Source organism: Haemorhous mexicanus, chromosome 2 (assembly GCF_027477595.1).
Source record: "Haemorhous mexicanus isolate bHaeMex1 chromosome 2, bHaeMex1.pri, whole genome shotgun sequence".
Classification (NCBI taxonomy): domain Eukaryota; kingdom Metazoa; phylum Chordata; class Aves; order Passeriformes; family Fringillidae; genus Haemorhous; species Haemorhous mexicanus.
This window is the reverse complement of record NC_082342.1, coordinates 91,994,911-92,015,279: the sequence shown is the minus strand read 5'-3', so window position 1 is coordinate 92,015,279 and position 20,369 is coordinate 91,994,911. Positions and strand designations below refer to the sequence as shown.

General features: G+C 42.9%; 1 protein-coding gene across 2 annotated transcripts in view; it reads left to right on the top strand.

Moving 5' to 3' along the window:
- Positions 1-8,746, top strand: part of LONRF2 (LON peptidase N-terminal domain and ring finger 2) — a 34,006-nt gene extending 25,260 nt beyond the window's left edge. The window contains exons 10-12 of one of the 2 annotated variants that reach the window (XM_059839512.1): positions 2,246-2,408; positions 4,357-4,506; positions 4,852-8,746. In XM_059839512.1, coding sequence (XP_059695495.1) covers positions 2,246-2,408; positions 4,357-4,506; positions 4,852-5,010 — 472 coding nt within the window. In that variant the 3' untranslated portion in view covers positions 5,011-8,746. The remainder of the gene's footprint in view (positions 1-2,245; positions 2,409-4,356; positions 4,507-4,851) is intronic. The other variant, XR_009485437.1, reaches the window with a different exon arrangement.
- Positions 8,747-20,369: the final 11,623 nt, after the last annotated feature.

Below are 20,369 nucleotides of genomic sequence, written 5' to 3'. Positions count from 1 at the left end.
TCACAGATAATGGGGTTTTGAGACCATGCTCATGGGAGAAGCACAAGGTGATCTTGAGATGTTTGCCTTATGAGATGCAATAGTTGCTGACTTCAGAAGCTACATTGTCAGGCTGTAGAATGGATGATGAACATGGGAGTTTTTAAGAACACATTAGACAGGCATCCTCAGGAGCAGCATTTTTGTATGTGATCATCACTGGAGCTGAGAAGGGGGCAGTCGTTACTGAGGCTTGGCAGCCTTTCCTTGTCCACTCCATGCTTCTTGGGGGGAGGGAAATTTTATTTTTCTCCCAGACTGGACAGTAAGGTAGCTGTAAGAGTACAGGAGATGCTGCAGCTTCCAGTCAGCTGTGGCCGTGTTGCAATGCCATTTGGCATGCTGTCAGTATTGCACTCAGTGGAGTTTAGACTCCCGCAGCAGCTGATGTTCCACAGTCCTCAGGTCTATTACCAATTTTCTGGAAGAAAATACTTGTGAGAGTGAGGACAGAATTACCCTAGGACTTCAGTGATAACTCTCCTTACATCCCTGCAGGCTGTGGAAGAGCCAAACTTATTTGGAATCAGGTATAATATACAGAGGGCCATGGCATTACAATCCCCAAAACACAATAATTGCTTTATTAAATAACATCATGAAGGGTATTTTAAAATGAACAGTATGGTTAGATTTCTATGTCCTATCTGTTTTGAGTTACTGAAATAATTAAACTTTTTGAGCATGATGACTTAAATAAAGCACTGAAGTGCAGGAAACCTTAATCTGCAGACACCTGGCAGGCTGTTCCAGCTTCTTACACAAGTAAAGAAGTTCTTCTGTTTATTCAAAATTGCGAAATCAACTTGGGAATACAAGAAGTGGGGAAACTTGTTTTGCCTCATCTGCTGAGACATTGATACATACCTCCCTTTAAAAACACAGTGACAGAGCATGTTTAGTTCGTTACCTTCCTCTGTTTTACTTCTCCCTTTTAACTTATAGTTGGTAAAAGAATATAAGCTCTTAATGTTGTCAGCGCATGTTATGCCTGTCTCCAGGTGCTTTCTTGTCTCTCTGATTCAGGTCCCTGTCTACCCAAAAGTAACTCCTCTAAGAACAAAAAAGACAAAATCATCACTTCTGTATTAATTTCTAAATCCAGTATGAATGTCACTAAAATTGTTAATTAAAAACAATAGTTATGTCACTGTTTAAATAGTGTATAGTGTAATATTGCTATAACAAACTAACAGACTTGCTTTTTTTAATCAGTCCTGTTGGTAGAGCTCCAGGACTTAGCTCTGTGTGGCTCTGCTCCTCCTGCTCTTCCTGATTTTTTTCCTGTACACTGGCTGGGAGAGAACATTTGTTCCCCACCCGTCCCAAATGCATGATTTCTGGTAGAGCAGAAACAGGAGTCATTTCTTCATCACTCCATTGTAAGAAATTACCAAGCCCTAGTAAAACAAGCATTTCCATGATAAAGAATTTTTTAGACCCTGTAGGGTTTGGTATCTTGAGATTGAGACTAGATACAGTGCTTTCTCCTGCTTAACAGTAGGCTGAGTTGTAGACCTGCAAGTGTATTGTGATGGAGAGTCATTGTGCAATCAGCCTCTCTAGTGAAATCACTGCACCACAAAGGTAGAGTTAGATAAGCTTGATAAAGTAAAAGTAAAGTTAATATCATGCCTGTTTCCAGGGTGTGATTAAAACACACTACTACTTTAAATATAGTGGATATGAATGTGTCTTTTGAAGAGGGTATTTTGAGTTTGATTTGACTTTTTTTTTAAAAGGAAACAAATGCAAGAAAAGACTTGTTATATGGAAAGCTTTTTTCTTCTAAAGTTTGCAGTCTTTACACCTTGGAGTAGGGGGATAGCCCTCACAGCCATGCATTTGTTCCTCACTTTCTGTACTTTCCTTACAGTACCTTTACCCATCTTGTTTTCTTTGCAAACCAGATGAATTTGCCACCAGCAGCTGGCAACTCCCACCATGAAACATGCTTCATTTAGTTTCCTGTCCCTTTCCAGTCCTCCCACCCCATAAACCTGCCCTGAAATGCTGCTGCCCAGGTCCTCTGAGGGAAAGCAGAAAGGGTGGGGGTTGTGTGGCTTATGTGAATAAGCAGAAATGTATTGTCACCAAAGCAGAATCCTCTTTCAACTAAGAAATGGTGAATTAGGCCCATTATTTGTCCTGATGTCTATAAACACTTGTTGATGACTTCCGCTTTTATGCCCTTCTGTCATTTCAGATTTGCAGATCATGGCTGTATATTAGAGATCAGGGACGTAAAGTTTTTTCCTGATGGACGCTCAGTTGTTGATACAGTTGGTGTCCGTCGTTTTAGGGTCTTAAGCCATGGCCAGCGAGATGGATATAACACAGCAAACATCGAGTATCTTGAAGATAAAAAGGTGATCTATGGTGCAAAGTTATTCATACCCATGTATTGCTGGATTCACTTAAATAGCCTTTCCTTGTTGCATTTCAAGCTAGCTGTGCATTATTTTTAAGCCAATATCATTACAAATACACTAAAGCTCTGTTTTAAAAACCATGGAACAAACTTTGTATCTTTCCTTTTCTTCCTTTCTTCCCTTATAATTATCTCTGCTTAAAGTGTTACACTCCTTTCATGGATCTCAAAGTAACTTCTACGATGCTGAGGTCATGGTGTGTAGGTGAGGTCAGAGTAACATTTTCAAACTTGTACAGAATTTAAAGCCTTCTAAAAGCACATGCTCCCATTGGTAGAGAACTGGCTGTTCTTTTGCACTGAACAGACAGTTGGCACACTTCATATGTCCTCCAAGTTCTCATTTACAGAACAGGTCCTCAGATAAATGTGAGAGTCTGCTCTTAAAATGAGTTCTTAGGGACACGTAGTTAACTGTGCCCTGTACAAGCATCCATTAGAGCTGACTGAGAACAGAGAGAGACATGCAGAGAGAGAAGTAGCTTTTAAAAACAAGTCCTCTTAGCAAAGCTGCATCAAGGCAGGTGTTTGTGATAGGTGTTGGCCAAAAGTTGAATTTTTGGCCATGCTTTCTGGATCATCCTTAGTCTGTGTCTACAAAACTTTGGTAGCTATTAACATGGAGCTTAGCAGTAATCTCCTGCCAGTTGATGAAGTCAGTTCTGTCATACAGCTCTAGAGTACTCTCACAGTTGAAGTGAAAGTCTGTAAAGCCTTAGCAGCGCTTTTCTAACCTGTGTAGGGTGATGCAGTTGTTTGCCAGGCCACAAAAGGTTGAGCTCATCATGTGAAAGACTGGAATAGGCAATCTGCTCAGAGTGAGGGTTGTGCTCTGTTTAAATCCCTAGTGAAGAGTAGTGGAACTCAGGTATACAGGCATTGTTTATAGATGGTCTCAGCAATCCACCTCTTCATAATTAGTGAGATTTACCTTGTCTCACATTAGAGACTGGTGTCTGTTTAGTGCCCTACATCCATATGTCTGATGGTCAAAAATCTCAGTCCAAAGCTACCTGTTTTATATGCTCTTAGATACTTACCTTAAGATGAGATTAATTGTTCTCTAGAACTGCTTCTCCTTGATTGTCAAGGGCATCTAGAGTAGGTGGATCAGATGTGTACCTGAGTGAGTAGCATAGGTGAAATCGCTTATGTGATGTGCACATACTAAAGGGAAAAAAAGACCCCCAAACAAAAATTCAGAATCAAAACTCCCAAAAAACCCCACAAATCACCAGTTTGTAGTGGTTTTTGCTTTTTTTTTTTCCTTTTTTTTTCCCTAATAGCTAATAGTAGGCCTTTGCAACTAAAACACTCTGCTTCAATGAGGGTGTTTCTTCATGGCTGTTTCTGGTATTGGGAAAGCTTCACTTTCCCTGCTTCCTGCCTGCTCGGGTGTCTACCCTCCTCCTTCTCCTTGGCTGTCCTACCATGGCCTTACCACTTCTATAAAATAGTGCTGGTCTCTCAAGTGCTGTAGCCCCCCCGTCTCTGTGCTCGGTGGCAGTAGTGTTTGTTTTGTTTTGCCAGATAATGTACCACTGTCCAGAGGTCATTCTGTGACAGGGACTCGAGGTTGTGGGTTTGAGATTATAAATGTGTCCCAGGATTAGAGAGCACAGTCTTCTTTTATGCCAGCATTTAGGAATGGATACTAGTGAGGCAGTTACTGCTCCAAGAAATATCATTTCAGAACACCTAGGAGAGGGTAAAAAGACTCCAGCATCACAGGTTTGAAATGTGAGACTTAGGCACAGTTGGCTTACATAAGGACATTTGAAGAGCTGTAGTCACTGCATTATTTTGCTTCGTTTGCTTCTGGGGAAGCATGTGGACTTCACGGTATCAAACCTGTTTTGTTCCATCTCCCTTCTTTTAACAATAAGGTTGAAGGACCAGAATATGAAGAACTTGTCCGCCTTCACGATTCAGTCTATGATCAAGCTGTTGCCTGGTTCACTTCACTTAAAGACAATATGAAAGTGCAAATTCTCAATCATTTTGGATCTATGCCAGGAAAAGAACCAGAGCCACAGGTAATAAAACCTGCCTACTTATGCAGCCTTATTCTACACAGAATTTTAACACTAGACTGTTTTCTGACAGATTGTTGCTGCAGTTTATACATTCTAGACTTCTATTTGCCTAATTTTAGTCTGTTGGCATAAAGCATGGTAAACAATATACCTGTGTAATTTGGTAGCTGAAAAGATAAATCTTAATGGTGTATACAGATAAAGAGAACACCTGCAATTAAGTGTTCAGTTGTTGCTTGTTTTGTGGTGACTTTCTTAGCAAATAGAACGTGAGAAGGAGGGTGATGTTCTTTGTGGGGTTGGGCTGGCGAATACATAACTGCATGTTTTTCCATCCTTTTGCAGAGTAACCCCAGTGGTCCTGCCTGGTACTGGTGGCTCTTGGCAGTGTTGCCTCTGGAAAACAGAGCTCAGCTGGCTATACTGGCTATGACCTCCCTGAAGGATCGTCTAATCGCCATCAGGCGCGTATTGATATTTGTGACTCGCAAAAGACCCAGATAACATGGACTTTTGTTGTGAGTGGGCACCAAAAACATCTCATGACAGGTTGTTCTGGGGGGAGGGCAGAAGGGGAGGGGTTGTTTTTTGTATTTTTTTAAGATTCCTTCAAGGAGGAACAGCCCTTTCTGACCGCGTCCTGCATCCATCGATTGCATCGGTTTGTTTTCTGGGTATTCACCAAGCCTTGCACACTCTCCTGTTGTCCTGGTGAAAAAGGAGCCTCTGCAGAGCTGTGCTACATTTAGAATGTAGCTGATGGATGTGGATAATTGCTTCAAAGTATTTTGATAGAATTGATGTTTCTAGCCAAGAGAGTTAAGTACTAGAGTAGTGCCACTGGCCTGCATGTGATCTGAATTTTCACTCAGTAGGAAGAGGAAATTGGACAGTGGATTGTAGAGGTGTTTCCTAGACTTTCTTGAAGGTAGTGAACAGAAGAGGAGTTACGCTGCCCAGCAGAAGTATGCACGAGGACTATAACCAACAGTACTCTCTGTTAGTGAATTGGAAGGCAGTCTGTCATACACCCACATCTCCCACTCTCTTTCTCTCTCTCTCTCTCTCTCCAGCAAATAACAGTTTGAGGGGAAAAAACAGGTTAAGCTGTTTGTAGTTAAGGCATCTGAAGATGTTTATCTGAAAGAATAATAGCTACTGAATAAGCACACTATTTGGTAGCCTTAGGTAATCCCTCCTTTGTGATTTATATGTTGTAGCAGAATAAGTATATACAAAACGTTTGGAAATATGTACTTTGGTTTCTTGAAGAGAAAACCCAAAGTAATCCTATCCAGTCTTACTGCTAAATTCAAACCAAGCCGCTCACTAAAGTATAATAAACACTGCTGTGAAATAATGATTTCACCCCAAGTAAGAGGGAGACATGCTGCAGTTTACTCTGAACACCTGCTCTGCCAGTGGAACCAGCAAGGATGAAAAGTGGGGAGGTTTCCACCTCTCTCCTTCCTGCAGTGTCATGCTGACCTCCTGTTCATTGGGGTGGTCTCTACTGAACGTGTTTCAAACCGAAAGTATTGTAGTTTAGTACCAGTTGCTGTATGTGATGGAAATCAGTCCACAGTAACACCATGAAAGGAGTCACAAACCGAACCTATAAAGGCACGTCTCAATGCAAGCTTCAGTCAGGTGTTAAACTTCATTTGTCTCTTTGATTATTTTTTTATGTATTGTTTTGTTAATATCTAACTTTGATAGCTGTTAAATTGATCGCTTGTCAGTCAAATGATCAACATATGCTCAACTGCCAATGAAATAACTCAGTGTTACCAGTTCTGTTGGCATAGTTTCGTATAACTAGAACTGATACTACCAACAGGGAAGAAAAGTTGACTTGAATCTCCATGTGCTGCAAGCATAGCAAGACCAATGTAAAGATTTGTTCATGTGCAGAAGTCTGGTAAGAAGAAATGGCTGCTTACCTAAATGGTCAAAGTGCCTGGTTTCTTTTTTAGTTCTTTTCTCCTTATTTGTCAATGAAGAGGTATTTTAACTTTCTTTTCCACTTTGTATATGAATTCTGGAAGAAAACTGCATTAAAATGCAGTGATTGGGATATATTACCTGCTCTCTTTGGGTATTGTAGTTATAACCTCTGTGGTCTGGGAAACAAAAATTCCGGTTTTTTTCCTTTCAGCAAATGGCTACCACAAATGGTTTCTGTAACATACCCTGAATGTACTGTAACTGCCTCTACCTTGAACACGCCTTTTCTATTTAAGTGGTTTGTAAGTGTATTCTCTGAATTGTGAAGTGCATAATGTACAACCAATGATGTCATAACCTCTACAGTAGCCTTCTGCAAGCTCTGCTACCACCACCAAAATACTCAAAATTCAAGTTGAATGCGTTTCCTCCAGGATTTGAGGATGATGAAGAGGAATTCACTGGAGTATAAGGAATTGTTGTATTTGTGGGGAGGAAATGTCAGAAGTCAGTAGGTCTTCAGCCAGCTGTCAGCTGAGCTACTGAAGGGTGATTTCACAAACTAATTCTCGGACCAGAAGATGGACTGTATTTGATCTCGCAATCCTTTCTGTTTAGCTTCCTGTTCTTCCCATTTCTTTCCATGCTGTGTACTTCTTCGAGACTCATTCATCTTGCTTGTTTGTGTGTCTGGCCTAGTTTTGAGTATTACTAGTTTAGCTGGAAGAGGATGCTGATGGTATTTGTATATTGCTGGTCCCTGATCTTATATGTGCTTAATTTTACAGATAGGAGTGCATTTAAGAAAAAAAAATACCAAGGTGCTAGTTAGTGTCTTCTTGGCTTTGCCTCAGTAAATGTTAATGTTAATATTCTTCTCTGCAAAAGTGATTTTTTCAAGATATCTACTTTTGAGGTACTTCTGACAGAAAACCCTATGAAATGAGAGGTTGTTTACTGCTGTTCTGTAATGTATAAAGACATTCTACATGGGAAGTGACATTACTGTGTTCATGAAGGCCTGCATAGTTAATAGAGTGATTGTTATTGAAAAGAAAGCTGAACTGTAGAGGGATTTTTTTTTAGTCAAGGTTTAAAGCAGTTTGTGAATATTTCAGTGACTGATGTTTTGGATAAATGATAAGAACAAAGGAATTGTCTGTGAATGGATGCAAATAATAATATTAGCAGCCCAAAGCTGACATTTCTTCCAAAACATTGAATGCTGATCAAATAGCAAAGCTTTAATAAATAGATAAAATCACCACTGCCCTGTGGTACTTGCTTTTTAAGGGGAAGTACCAGTTTCATTTTTACCAAATCACCTCTGCCATATAATATCTGCAGCATCCAGTAGTACCTCATGGGAAAAGCTGTCTCGTTGTTCTCTAGAGGAAATGTCCATGTTACAGCCAGTCTGTGCTTAGGTGTAACTTGTTGCCAAGGTACATGTGGAAGCATCGGAGCTGAGCTCCTGGAAGAGATAGACAGGATTTGTTGCCTTTCTAGCTCATTACACTTTTCTTGCTTGCTGTCCAAGCAAGGATGCTGGGATATATGATGAGTCTTTTCACTGTGGTGAATGTGGCCCTTCTTTATACATCGTAAAGAGGCCAAAAAGAAAAAAAAAAATCCCTCTACCTCTACACCTGTTGTTCACCTGTAAAATTTCAAGCTACAAAATGATATATATATTTTAACCTTTTTTGTCTTTCAGAAGCATACTAATTGTTTGCCACTGAGGCCTTTTATCTACTGTATTTTAATATGTTCATTTGATAGTCATCGAGATCTCTTTGTACTTCTAACCTGTAGAACTTGTCATGTTTCTTACTGCTCCTTTTTCCTTCTTCTCCAGTCCACTTTTAAATTGATAAATAGAAAGCTGTACACTCTATTCCTGTTACATTTTACACTAGTGGAACTGGTATTTTGGTAGCGCCTTAATTTTGCAGTTGTGAAATGATTGTATCAACTCTTATCTGGGGCTTCTGACCAGATGTAAATGAGTATGTTTAATGTAGATAAACTTGAAACCATTTTTTACTGTTTTAAAGCTAGAAATGAAATGGAGTGTGTACATATGTATAAATATAAATTATTAATCTGCACCTTTTTGTATCTAGTAAATACAGGAGAAGTTCATGTTCTAACCACATTTGGCACTTCTTGTTGCATAAACAAAGCCAAAACTTTTTTTAAAAATTGCAGTGTTCATTTCATGTGTATTTGCAATATTCATGGGAAATGTGTTTAATTTATGTGATATTTGGAATAAACCAGGTTGAATTTATGCGAGTGTGAGTTCATGGGGAAAGCTTTATCACTGTGAGGACTAAGAGCTGGAGCTGCGGTGAACACAGTCTGAAACAAGTCACAGATGTGCTGCTGTCAGAACAGGGGTGATAGTTTGGTTTTCCTGACAGGAGCCCCAGGGCTGACAATTGGTCTGATGAGGCTTTAGGAAGCAGATGGCATCCCAGAAGCAGTGGTTAGATGCTGGGGTTCCTAAGTTGCATGGCAATTGTTTTAGCCCCTGTGCAAGGAAAGGGGGAGGCTGCAGAGATTGTGGCACAGCTGGGTTTGCTGGGCACCCAGGGCAGGCTGTGGCACTGGGTGGGAATACGAGGGGTGGATTTGAAGGACCATTGGAGGACCTCAAAATAAGGGAAAAATTGGAGGAGTTGAGCCCTTGGCAAGGGCTGGGATGGAGGAGGTGAACCTTCAGCTTCCTCAGGAGTGGGTTGTGACAAAGATGGGGTATGATTGTGAAGTGGGCTCTTCCTTTTGTAGCTTATTGGGTTATTTTGCAGCCCTAAGCATGACCTGACTGGCCCGGTAAACCAAGCTCTAAAAAAACACATGGTTACAGTGATGAACAACAAATGCTTTATTGTCTTAAGCCCAGTGAAATAAAATGCCTTCAGGGTGCTGTGAGGGAGGCAATGTTGCAGAACAAGGCAACTGGACATGGCTAGCACCAGTGTATTGGGGGGTGGGACACTGTCAGCAGCAAAACTTTGATGATCCTCATGGGCTCCTTCCAACTCATGATACTCTCTTCTAAAACAGAGTTATGTGAAGGCAAAAGCCAGGCCAGATTGTGAAGAGCACATTACATTCCTCAGTTACATCTTCCTGCCAGCTAAGCTGTGGAGCAAAACTGCTGTGAAGGCATTTTTGTAAATACTAGCCTTTTTTTTTTTTTCCCTTTTGGTGTTGGATTGACTGATCCTTGCATTTGTATTCACTGACTGTCTGAGCATACAAACATCAGCTACAGGACTGCTCTTTTAGATTGCAAGTGTATGTGGGTGTATCTGTAAATGCTGCTTGAGTTGCTTCAATACCCTGGACAACAGCTTTTTGAAACAACATTCCTTTCACTGAAGAAAGGAGGTTTTCAGGGTTTACTTTTTATTAGCCAGATCCTCATGCTCCTTGAGACTTGAGAAGAATAGAGGTAAAGTAACTCCATGAAGTTGCAAATAGCTTTTTTCCTCCTTATTTTGCATGTCCATTGCTAGTAGGTAGATACCAAGGCCTGGAAAGGCAGCATCTCAGACTAATGCCTGCTTCCCTGAGCAATGCCATTCTTAGAGCGTGGAAACCTTAGTGGTCTATTGTCTTGCATCACTAATCAAACCAGGAACCAAAAATAATGCTGCTTCGTTCTGTCCAACAGCACTTCCTTGAAGCTGTTACCTACTGAATAATAGAATAAGAAAGATCAGGAGAAAATCTGATACTATCAGGTGCAAAAAAGAATAAAAAGAAAGTGAATCCATGCTAGCACTTTTCTCAGTTCCTCTAACGACTGTGCCTACTACACTTGCAGCTAAAAGACAAACATGTTTTCCATTGCATTTACGTTACATGGTAGGAACAAGTTGTTTCTAAATTGAGATGCATATCACTTGCTGACAACTTTTATAGCTCTGTTCTGCCATATGTGGGGTTCTGCCTTGTCTGCTAAATTTGGGACTTCATGCATCCATGGAAGAAATGTCTTCACTTGTAAATGTTGCTTACATTTTTTCTCATAAACATCTGCTGCTCTTTTTGTGCAACAACCATATTGGAGCCTTGCTCCTGGGAGGACCTGGATTTTGAACACAGAAGCTTTTGTTGGGGTCAGGCTAGTTAACCTCACCACGGACAAAGTTACAGAAACAGCTCTGGTCCCCTTTTCTCTCCAGTGTGCTCCAGAGGCAGAGCTGGCACTTTTAAAGTTACAGGCCTGTGTCCTTGCAAACCTGAGGATGGCATGTTGAGAATGGTATACAGCAAGTGACCAAGAACATAATCTGTCTTTACCATAGCAAAAGCCAAAGGGAGGCACCTCTCTGTAGCCTGCTCAACCTGTTCACAGCATCTTAAAATCCTCCTACTCTGAGTTCAGCTCACAAAGCCCTCAGGAGACCCACTACCCATCATCCTGAATCTTGCCTGTGATTGCCTGCCCCTTCTCATCACAGTGTCTTGTTCTAACCTTGCTGACCCACTGGCTTTCTTTCCAAGCGAGAAGAGAGAGAAAAGGTAAATAAACCAAAAGCCCAGGAAAGTTTTGCTGAGTGGTGGCTTCAGTTGCCAGTTCTTTGGCCAAAGCTATAGTAAGAGAGCAGGTTCAGGCTGCAGGATTTCTTAAATCAGAGCAGATCTAGCAGAAGGAGGGAGGAAATATAGTGTCCATCATTATAAGTGGAGAGATATCCACCTTCAATCTCGGCCCTACCCTGGAGCGAGTACCTCATGTTTTCTGCTAGTGGCTGGGGTACCTCACAGTGCAGGCTGGTTGCCCTTGTTGGTTAAGAGAACATAGAATTGCTGTGGCTAAGTAGTCATGGTATCAGAAAATACCTAACTGCTCTGTGCCAGCTTTATTTTCTTTTACCTGAAATTATTTGGCTTGGGCAGAAGTGGGAAGATCATCGGTTGCCTGAATGGAAGTTCACTAGGAAGGGCCCAGCACTAATGTGATTTCCCTCTGTGTTCAGGGAAGATGTATCACCATGGAGATCTGAACCTGCCACCAACGTCTTTCACCAGTGATGGTGTGTTACAGAGAACAGCTCTTATATCGAGAGAGGTACCAAAACTGTCAAGGTAAATTTGCTTTCTGCCCCTTAGGTACATGTCACCAGAGCCTTAGCTGCATCTGGGGCATTGCTGAAGGGTGACTTCATTCCTGATCCCTTCATGCATCTGCCTGGAGGCCTGCCCATACTGAGAGAACACTGTGGAAAGGACATTGTTGTCTACAGGCACAAGAGGTGCTTCTTCATGTGGAGCACTCTCAGATCAACTTTTTAAGTAAATCTGCGAAGCCTTATGTTGTAGACCCAAAGTTCATTTGCCAATGTAAACCAAGATTCAAATAGAGATATTCAAAGAAAACAGAAGTTACTTACCCAGAACAAGAAATCCCCTCCAGGTTCTTTCTTTCCCTGGTCTCTACTGGAAGTGGAGGGCAGGAGGGCACGTGAGGGAACATCCAAACCTCAGGCACTGAGGTGTGGTGTGGTCCCACTGTGGTGGGACCACAGTAAATTCCAGAGGAAAAATGTGAAATACCCAGCCTGGTTTGCTTAAGGTGCAGTGTTCCCAAACCTTATGTGTACTTGGAAAAACTGTTTGGAAGATAGGAAGTTACTTTAGAGTAGGTTTTTATTCTCCCTTGCTCGCTGTTCTTATGAATTGACTCTGTGCCCCCACACCAGGTTTACCTACAAAGCTCAAGATTAAGCTCATTTGCACCCAGGCAGAATAAATCCTCCATAAGAATTGGATCACTTTCCAAGTAGTCTAATGTTCTTTCTCAATATTGAGTACTAGCAGACACTTGGAAAGTACAAGAAATTCTTGAATGGGAAAAATTAAAAGAATCTGGCAAGATGTTTCTCCCAAGTCCCCCAATTTGATTCTTCTATACTTCCTGGAAAACTTTTTATTTTCCAAATGTATATATAGAATTTGAGGGATGCTCTGAGTTAGAGCAAGTAATGTGGCATAATCATGGCATTCATAAAAAACAATTGATTCCTTCTATAATTCTGCAATATTGTGACCTCAGTAACACAGTGTATTAATTCCTCAGATTAATTGTGCATAAAGATCTTCCTTTTTCCCTCATTTTGGATTGTTTTTTCTAGGCTCAGAGCTTCTGTTATTTCTGGTATGTTTTGTTTTGCTTAGAGATGCCCAAATCGATCACACTTTCCTAAGTAAAGGAACTGTACAAAAAAATGTGCCTCCCACTCTTCACTCACTGAAGTGTTTTGTTTGCTGCGTAGACAGTTACAAGGTTGTGCTCAGAGCCCTTTTATCTGAATCACGAGCTTCTCATTTCACAGAGGTGCCTCCTTACCAGATGGTGCTTTCAAGAAAGTAATTTTCTTGTTTACTTTGCAGCAATTGACTCTGCCTAAGTGCTGGCTTTGGCCAGTTATTTTCAAATATTTTCAGTATGTGCTAGTTCAGTGCAGAGGTTTCTTCATTTTATTGTCGAGAGCAGTAACAGGTAATTCCTCTTGGTGTACTAAAGCATCGGTAAGGGTTGATGTTCTTCCAGTTGTAAGACAGCCTGGGTTTACATCCTTTTTTTAGCAGCAATATCTGTTCCCCTTTAGACCGACAGCTGCTGATTGCAGTTTGCCTTTTGCTCAGCACTCTGTTCCTTCTGCGTCTGGTGCTGGAAAATCTCTTGGCACAGAGGAGTTAAATATTGCCGAGCTCTTGCTTGAGTCATCTGTCCCCGAGTGGGGAGTGGGTTTGCCCGCAAGCACGTACTGCTCTGGAGCTGCTCCTGGAGCAGGAGCAGGGCTCACGTCCCTCATGCACCGGCCGGGCAGGAGCCAAGGCACAGGCGCTGCAGATCCGAGCCAGCGGGCGGGGAGCGCAGCGCTCGCCGGGAGCAGCCGGTGGCACTGTCGCTTTGCCTCCGTGCATTCCGGGGGGAAGGAGGAATACAGGGAAAGCAGGGACGGTTTTGGCTCTGCTCTGTTCGGAAGCCGCGTGCGAGATTGTTCTTTGGCTCAGGCACTGCTTGGCACAGAACTGATGCGTGTGGCCGCAGTGTGAAATCCTCTTTCCCACCCAAAATATGCAGCTTCACTCAAACTACCTGTTGGGAGCGGCTCCTGAATTGGACAGATTTGAGGAGCTGGGGAGAAAGAGGGTGAAACATTATCTGGAGTCCAGAGAAATGCTAGTACTTCATCTCACAGCCTCCAGCACTGAAGAGACTTCCCAAGCCAGATGTGACGTCTGTGTGTTCCAGAGCCCTCAGTACATCTCACACCTTTATTTTTTATGGCACTGTTTTGAACCCATAGGCTTTTCTGGCAAGGATGTCCACAGGCTGACTGGAGGGTGTGTAAAGGACTCCTTTTCATTTTGGATGAGGCTATTACTAGCTTTCCTTTGCACTCTCTAGCTCTTACCTTGGAAGATTGGGGGTAAACAACAGGGACTTGGTCTTTGGGGGGCTCAGGTGGGTGAGGATGGTCGAGTGAAGGCAGATTTTTGGAAAAAGCCATGGGCAGGTGGCCTTAACAGCTCATAATTTCTTCCAATAGAGGAAATCAAGGGGCACCAGGAGCTGAACAAGGAAGGGATTGTTCCTCCAAGGTGGTGATCTCTTTTTGTTCTACTTCTGCTTCATCCAACCAGAGAGCCCAGGCTTAGTCTCCCACTTAGATCCCTTCTGTAATTTCTCAAGGTCAGCCTTCACCGGTATAAGCCTGAATGACTCAGCAATACCTAGAGAATATTACCCTGTGAGGGGTGGCTGGGGGAGCTGGTGCGGTTTAGCCTGGAGAAAGGGAGGCTCAGAGGAGCCTCTTCAGCTCTACTCTCCCTCTACTCTCTTCAACTACTTGAAAAGAACTTGTGGTGAGGTGGGGTTGGGCATCTTCTCACAAGTAACAAGCAGGAGCACAAGAAAAAACAGCCTCAGCCTCCCTATCAAGGGAGGTTTATATCAGGAAAAAGTTCTTCACCAAAAGGATTGTCAAGCATTGAAACAGGCTGCTCAGGGAAGTGGTAGAGCTGCCACCCCTGGAGGTATTTGAAAGACCAGCAGATGTGGTACCTGGGGACATGGCTTAGTGGTGAGCTTGGCAGTGCTGGGGTAAGAGTTAAGGGTAATCTCCAACCTAAAATATTCTATTATCCTATGGGTCATCCAAATCCTTCTGAAATCTTCTAAGTCTAGCAGCTGTTTGCTAAGTTTTCCTGCTCTTCTTTGCCTAGACCTTTTCTATCTACCTTTCTCTTTCCTGTACTGGAATACAGAGGAGCTCGAGGGTACCGTGGGGAGCAGAAGGAGCCTGAAAAGAAGACAGAACTTGGGTATTTTTGCTAAAGCACCTCATTGACATCCCAGCCTGATGTCATCCAGCACTCCATCACTCACTCCAGCCCCTCCTGGATGATGCAGGAGGCCATGGGGTTGTGTGTAGTTGTTATGGTGTGCTGGTTTTGGCTGGGGTGGAGTTGGTTTTCTCTGCAGTAGCTCATTTGGGGCTGAGTTTTGGATTTGGGCTGCAAACAGTGCTGACAACACAGATGTTTCAACTGCTGCTGAGCTGTGCTTACCCAGAGTCAAGGCCTTTTCTGCTCCTCACCCCACCAATGAACAGAGGTGCACAAGGGGCTGGAAGGGGACACAGCCAGGACAGCTGTCCCCAACAGACCAAAGGGAGACCCTACACCCTATGCACTCAGGATACAATGCTGGGGGGAGAAGGAGAATGGAGGGAAGCTCAGAGTGATGGCATTTTCTTCTCAATCCACCATTATGTGTGATGGGGCCCTGCTTTTCTAGAGCTGACTGAACACCTGCTTGTCTGTGGGAAGGGGTGAATGAATTCCTTCCTTCCCTTTGCTGATGTGTGTGGCTTTTGCTTTACCTGTTGAACTGTCTTTATCTGAACCCACCATTTTATCCACTCCTACCCTCCCAATTCTCACCCCCATCCCACCAGGGAGAAGGCAGTGAGTGGCTGGGTGGTGTTTCATTGCTGTCTGGGGTTGAGCCACGTTATACAACACGCACACAAATCCTTTATTTTGGTTACCACTGGTTACCCAGCTCCCCTCATCACATAATGTCTGACAGGAGCACCAGGTGACTTGTCACCCTATCTTCCCTCACCTCCACTCACCTCTTGGCTCTTGCTCAGGCACAAAGGCAGCTGCCTGTGCTGCACTGAGCCAGCCCAGGGGCTGCACCCTGACCCTAACCTGGAGCCACTTCCAGGCACCACGGAGAGGGGCCCTACAGCAATCCTCCGTGCCATGCTGTGCCCCCCCAGCTCTGTTCTTGACAATAACTTTATGCCTTCAGGGCTGTACAGATGCAAGTATTTTTCCTAGGCACATTTTCATGTCCTGCACCCCTCTGGGAGTTTTTAGTATAAAATTTGTACTTTGGGAAAATGAGCGTCTTTACTCCTGGGAGCCAGGAGATTCCTGCACGTTCCCAGAAGCAGCTTAGGAAGAGCCCTATGAACCTGTTTGCATCCACACATCCTGCTCAGAGAAACCTGGTTCCTGATTGCTTCTGGAAAGAGGCACCGAGTCTCTTTCTGGAAAGAGACTCCTTCTTAATGCCTCATTTCTCATGCTAAATTTTTAGACAGAAAACCCTGCCTAGGTGCAAGGTTGTGCCTCTGTTGTCAGCCACGCCAGTGCAAGATGACTGAAACCAGCTACCTCTCCCAAGAGCTACTGGGAGGTAATTACATTTTCCTGCCCCTGCAGACTGCTGGGACTGAACCATGACAACCACTGACAGAGACAGTGTTATGTTGCAACCACTACTTATTATTGTGGTTAAAATATACCCAGAGCATGTAAAACATGAAGTAATCCTTCCCATCTTTCTAGAGGGCTCCAAGTGCTGCTGCCAGCTGGGACAACAACAGTGGGACTCTGTAAGGTCTCATGGCTGGAGCAGCAGTCCTTCCCTCCACAACATTTTCAGCTGCTTGGTGAATTCAGCAAGATTTTCCAGTGAGAGAGAAGCCTCAGTTCTTGTAGCTTTAGTGAAAAGTGGTGGCCACACAGAGGACAGAGACACTAATTCTAATTCCTGTTCCTGCTAAGGAAAAAACTCTGCATTTTAAAAGATTATTGATCAAGCAGAAGAAACAAATATTGAGAAAACAAGATGGATGGTTCTGAGAGCCCTGGGAATGACTTGTTTTAGTATTAATCTGCTGTGTTGTCTTGTTCCCTCAGAGCATGACTAATCCTGCAGTACACTGCAGGGGTCTGGCTGTTGCTCTGCCCAAGTGTGACCAGAGCAGTGTTTGGCCCCTGGACTTATGACTAATTCAGGATTGCTTTTATTTTTGTAGGCTTCCAGGCAGGAACCTGGTGATCCTGCCCTTGTACCCCTCCTGCCCCCTTACCCAGACAGCAGTGGGTTTCCCCTCACCCATTTGCTGTACTGTGGGACATGGTGGTGCTTCTCTCACCAATATGTCATGCCTGGGGTGCAGCACCCTGGTGCTGGCCCCATGCTGGTGGAACACTTCAGCCCAGGAATCACAGGGATGCTGTGCCTCAGCTTCCAGGAGAACCCCATGTCTCAGACACTGGCCAGGAGGGCAATTACATTGCTGTGAATGATCACTCCAAAGGAAGGTAATTAAACATCTGAAGGCCAGAGACCTGCATTAATGGCAAAAGATATCAATCAAGAGCTGTGGGGGTGGTGTCACTGCCCAGGTGAAATGCTGATCCCTGGCTGTGCTGCTGCCAGTCTGCTATTTCTGAAACCCGAGAAAGAAGTTTTGAGACTATGGAAATTTGGAAATCATATTAAGTGATGAATCTTAAAAAGTAATTACAGAGAAAGAAAAACAAGCAAAATGAACAGTGGTTTTTTTTCCCCTGCCTCCCCCATGTGAAATGGTAATGGAATATGATTTCCTGGTGTGGTGCTTTAAGAACAGTGTGTCCCAGTTTCACAGTGTTCAGTACAATGTGTACAAAAAATAATATGAGTATGTTGTGGTTAGGCTGTTTATCAGCTATCTACTTTACTAAGTAGATATTTCTATAAAGGTGGTGCTTTCACTATGAATTAACTATATAAGTAAAGAAAATGTAAACTCTGTTACCAGTAAATTAAATCTCACAGGATGCTGAAAAGAAGCTGCAGGGGACAGTCAATGTCAGGAAGGTAATCTTCTGGGGTTTTTTCCTTTCCTTTTTAAAGTATGACATAGTTTGGGTTGTTTGGGGTTTTTTTGGTGGGGAGGAGGGGGATGTTGTTATTTGTTTTAATAAATGGTTCCTGGATAAAGAAAGCAACTACAGTGTCACTTTGCAAGATTTGCTGTGTCTCCTATCCTCTGCTGTAAGTCCTCTGAATATGAGATAATTGTGTAAAGTTGGCATCATTCAACCATCATTCTGTGCCAATACCTGCAACTGACAGCATGCTCCAAAAGTCCATTAACAAACCCCTGCTTCACATTTCTAAAGACTGGTCATTTCAGACAAGTTTGTGCTCTTTTTTATTTGCTCTTCATGGAACAGCTTGTTTTCTTACCCAAAGGTAAGTTGTTGTTTTTGTCTCTTCCATGATGTACATGGAAGGGGTGTCTAAGCTTCCTTTTGCTACCCATCTTTCTCTTTGTGGTCCCTTCAGGCTCCTCACATGGTGGTGGGACTTTGATCCTTCACCTGCTGCAGACACCAACCGGTCAAAGCAAAGACTGAAAAAACTGCTAGGCTCAGTTGTTGGTGTATGCTCTGCAGATTTCCCCTCCCATGTCCTCCAGCCCAAGTGGAACTGTGCAGAATAATCATACCTTCTTCTTCTTTTGCTGGCAGGAGCAGGACAGCTTTGTTCTCTTCTCTGACAGTCAAAGTAGCCCATCTCTTCATTAGATCATTTTTCAAGTTCCTGTGTCCTTAATATACATGCCTAGAAAAGCACACCGTATAATATTCCTGTATTTCTCCAATTGGATGGGACACACCCTTCTCAAGATTGAATCTTCCCCTTAATGGATCCCAGTGCCATTGATGGGTCATCATAATCTCACTTCTCTCTCTCTTTCTTTCTTTCTTTCTTTCTTTCTTTCTTTCTTTCTTTCTTTCTTTCTTTCTTTCTTTCTCTCTTTCTCTCTTTCTCTCTTTCTCTCTTTCTCTCTTTCTCTCTTTCTCTTTCTTTCTCTCTTGTTAACATTTCCAGGTTTCTCTTCCTGTCTTCCAGATAATTTTTGTTGCTGCTTCCAAAAATGTATTTTGCATTATTGAATTTCACTTCCATTCAGTTCAGTCCTGTGGGTGTTCAGACACATTATCTTTTCCTCCTCTGTGCCAATGTCTTTCAGCTTTGTAAAATACTTCCATGGGTAGGTAAACCTCAGGAGTTACTGAACAGGAAGGATTTCTCCCAAGACTAGTCCTTGGGAAAAAACCACTAGGTATTTTTCCCCATCTCCAGCACATAATTCCTTTTCAGCTTGAAGCATGGATCACCTCTCCTATGAGGAAAGGCTGAGACAGTTGGGTTTGTTCAACCTGGAAAAAAAAGGCTTTGGGGTGACCAGACTGCATCTTTCCAGTACCTGAAGGAGCCTACAAGAGAGCTGGAGAGGGGCCTTTTACAAGGGCATGTAGAGATAGGACAAGGGGGAATGGCTTCAAACTGACAGAGAGTGCATTTAGATTAGATCTTAGGGAGAAATTCTTTCCTGTGAGGGTGGTGAGACACTGCAATAGGTTGCCCAGAGAAGTGTTCTCTGAAATGTTCAAGGCCAGGTTGGATGGGGCTCTGAGCAACCTGGTCTAGGGGAGCGTCCCTGCCCAAAGCAGGGAGTTGGAACTAAATGGTCTTTAATGTCCCTCCCAGCCCAAACCCAAAAAATTCTCTGTTTCAATGAAAGAGATAATCATGTCCTGTGTTTATTCATCCAGTCGTTCTGCAAACTCCTACCAGCCCTTGACCAGAGTGTAGATGAGACTCAGCTGCTTTGGGATAAAGCTCAGGCTCCTGGGTTCAAACCCTGCTGAATGCTGACCAGGCGCCTGTTTATGACTTTGAGAAGCCACAGCAAGGGCTAAGCCCAAGTATAAAGAGGCACAACATGCAGCTGGAAACAAAAAAGAGAGGTATGGTGCAGAACATCCTGTGACACTAGGCCAAAACTACATTTTGTGTCTGAAGTGAAAAGACAAATTTGTTAGCCCAGGTGAAGTTACTGACAGTTGCTTCAGTTACTGACTGCTTTGGCTCAGGCAGATGTGATCTTTAACTCGAAATACCAAAGTCTGTCCATGACTTCTGGCTACAGTAGCCCACCTAGTTAGTAAACCTGAAGCCCATCCATTTATTTTTTAAGCCAAGTCTCTTCCTGTTCAATATATGTACTATTTCCCTTTCTAACTTACAGGTCTGGTACACTGAAATAAGGGATCTCGTAAGAAAACCTGGTCAAGCGAGAAATTGTTTCTTCTTTTATTGAGTTACAAATGTCTTAGAAATGCCAACAAACAGATCCAAAACTACCAGCAGGTTAAAATAACTTGAATTACAAAAGATTTTAGAACTATCCACAAGAGGTCACTGTTATCATTAGCAATAGCTAAACAGAACTTCGCACTGGAGAGCCGAGCATCCTTTCTCCCTTAGAGGAGACATAAGGTCGTTCAGAATAAATGTTCCCCCAATAATATCTCTCTCATCTATCTTACAAAACAAAATGGTTGGGATAACAGTTTGTTATTCCTAAATTAGTCCTAAGAATCCTAGAATTTAAAGAAACTAAAACTTTTCAACAATTTCCTTGTCAAAGAATGACCTGTATAAATCAAGATATTTTAATTGGAAGAATTTACAGGGATGTGCACACGGTTTGCTTTATGGTTTCCCAGGGTTCTAAAGCAGAAAA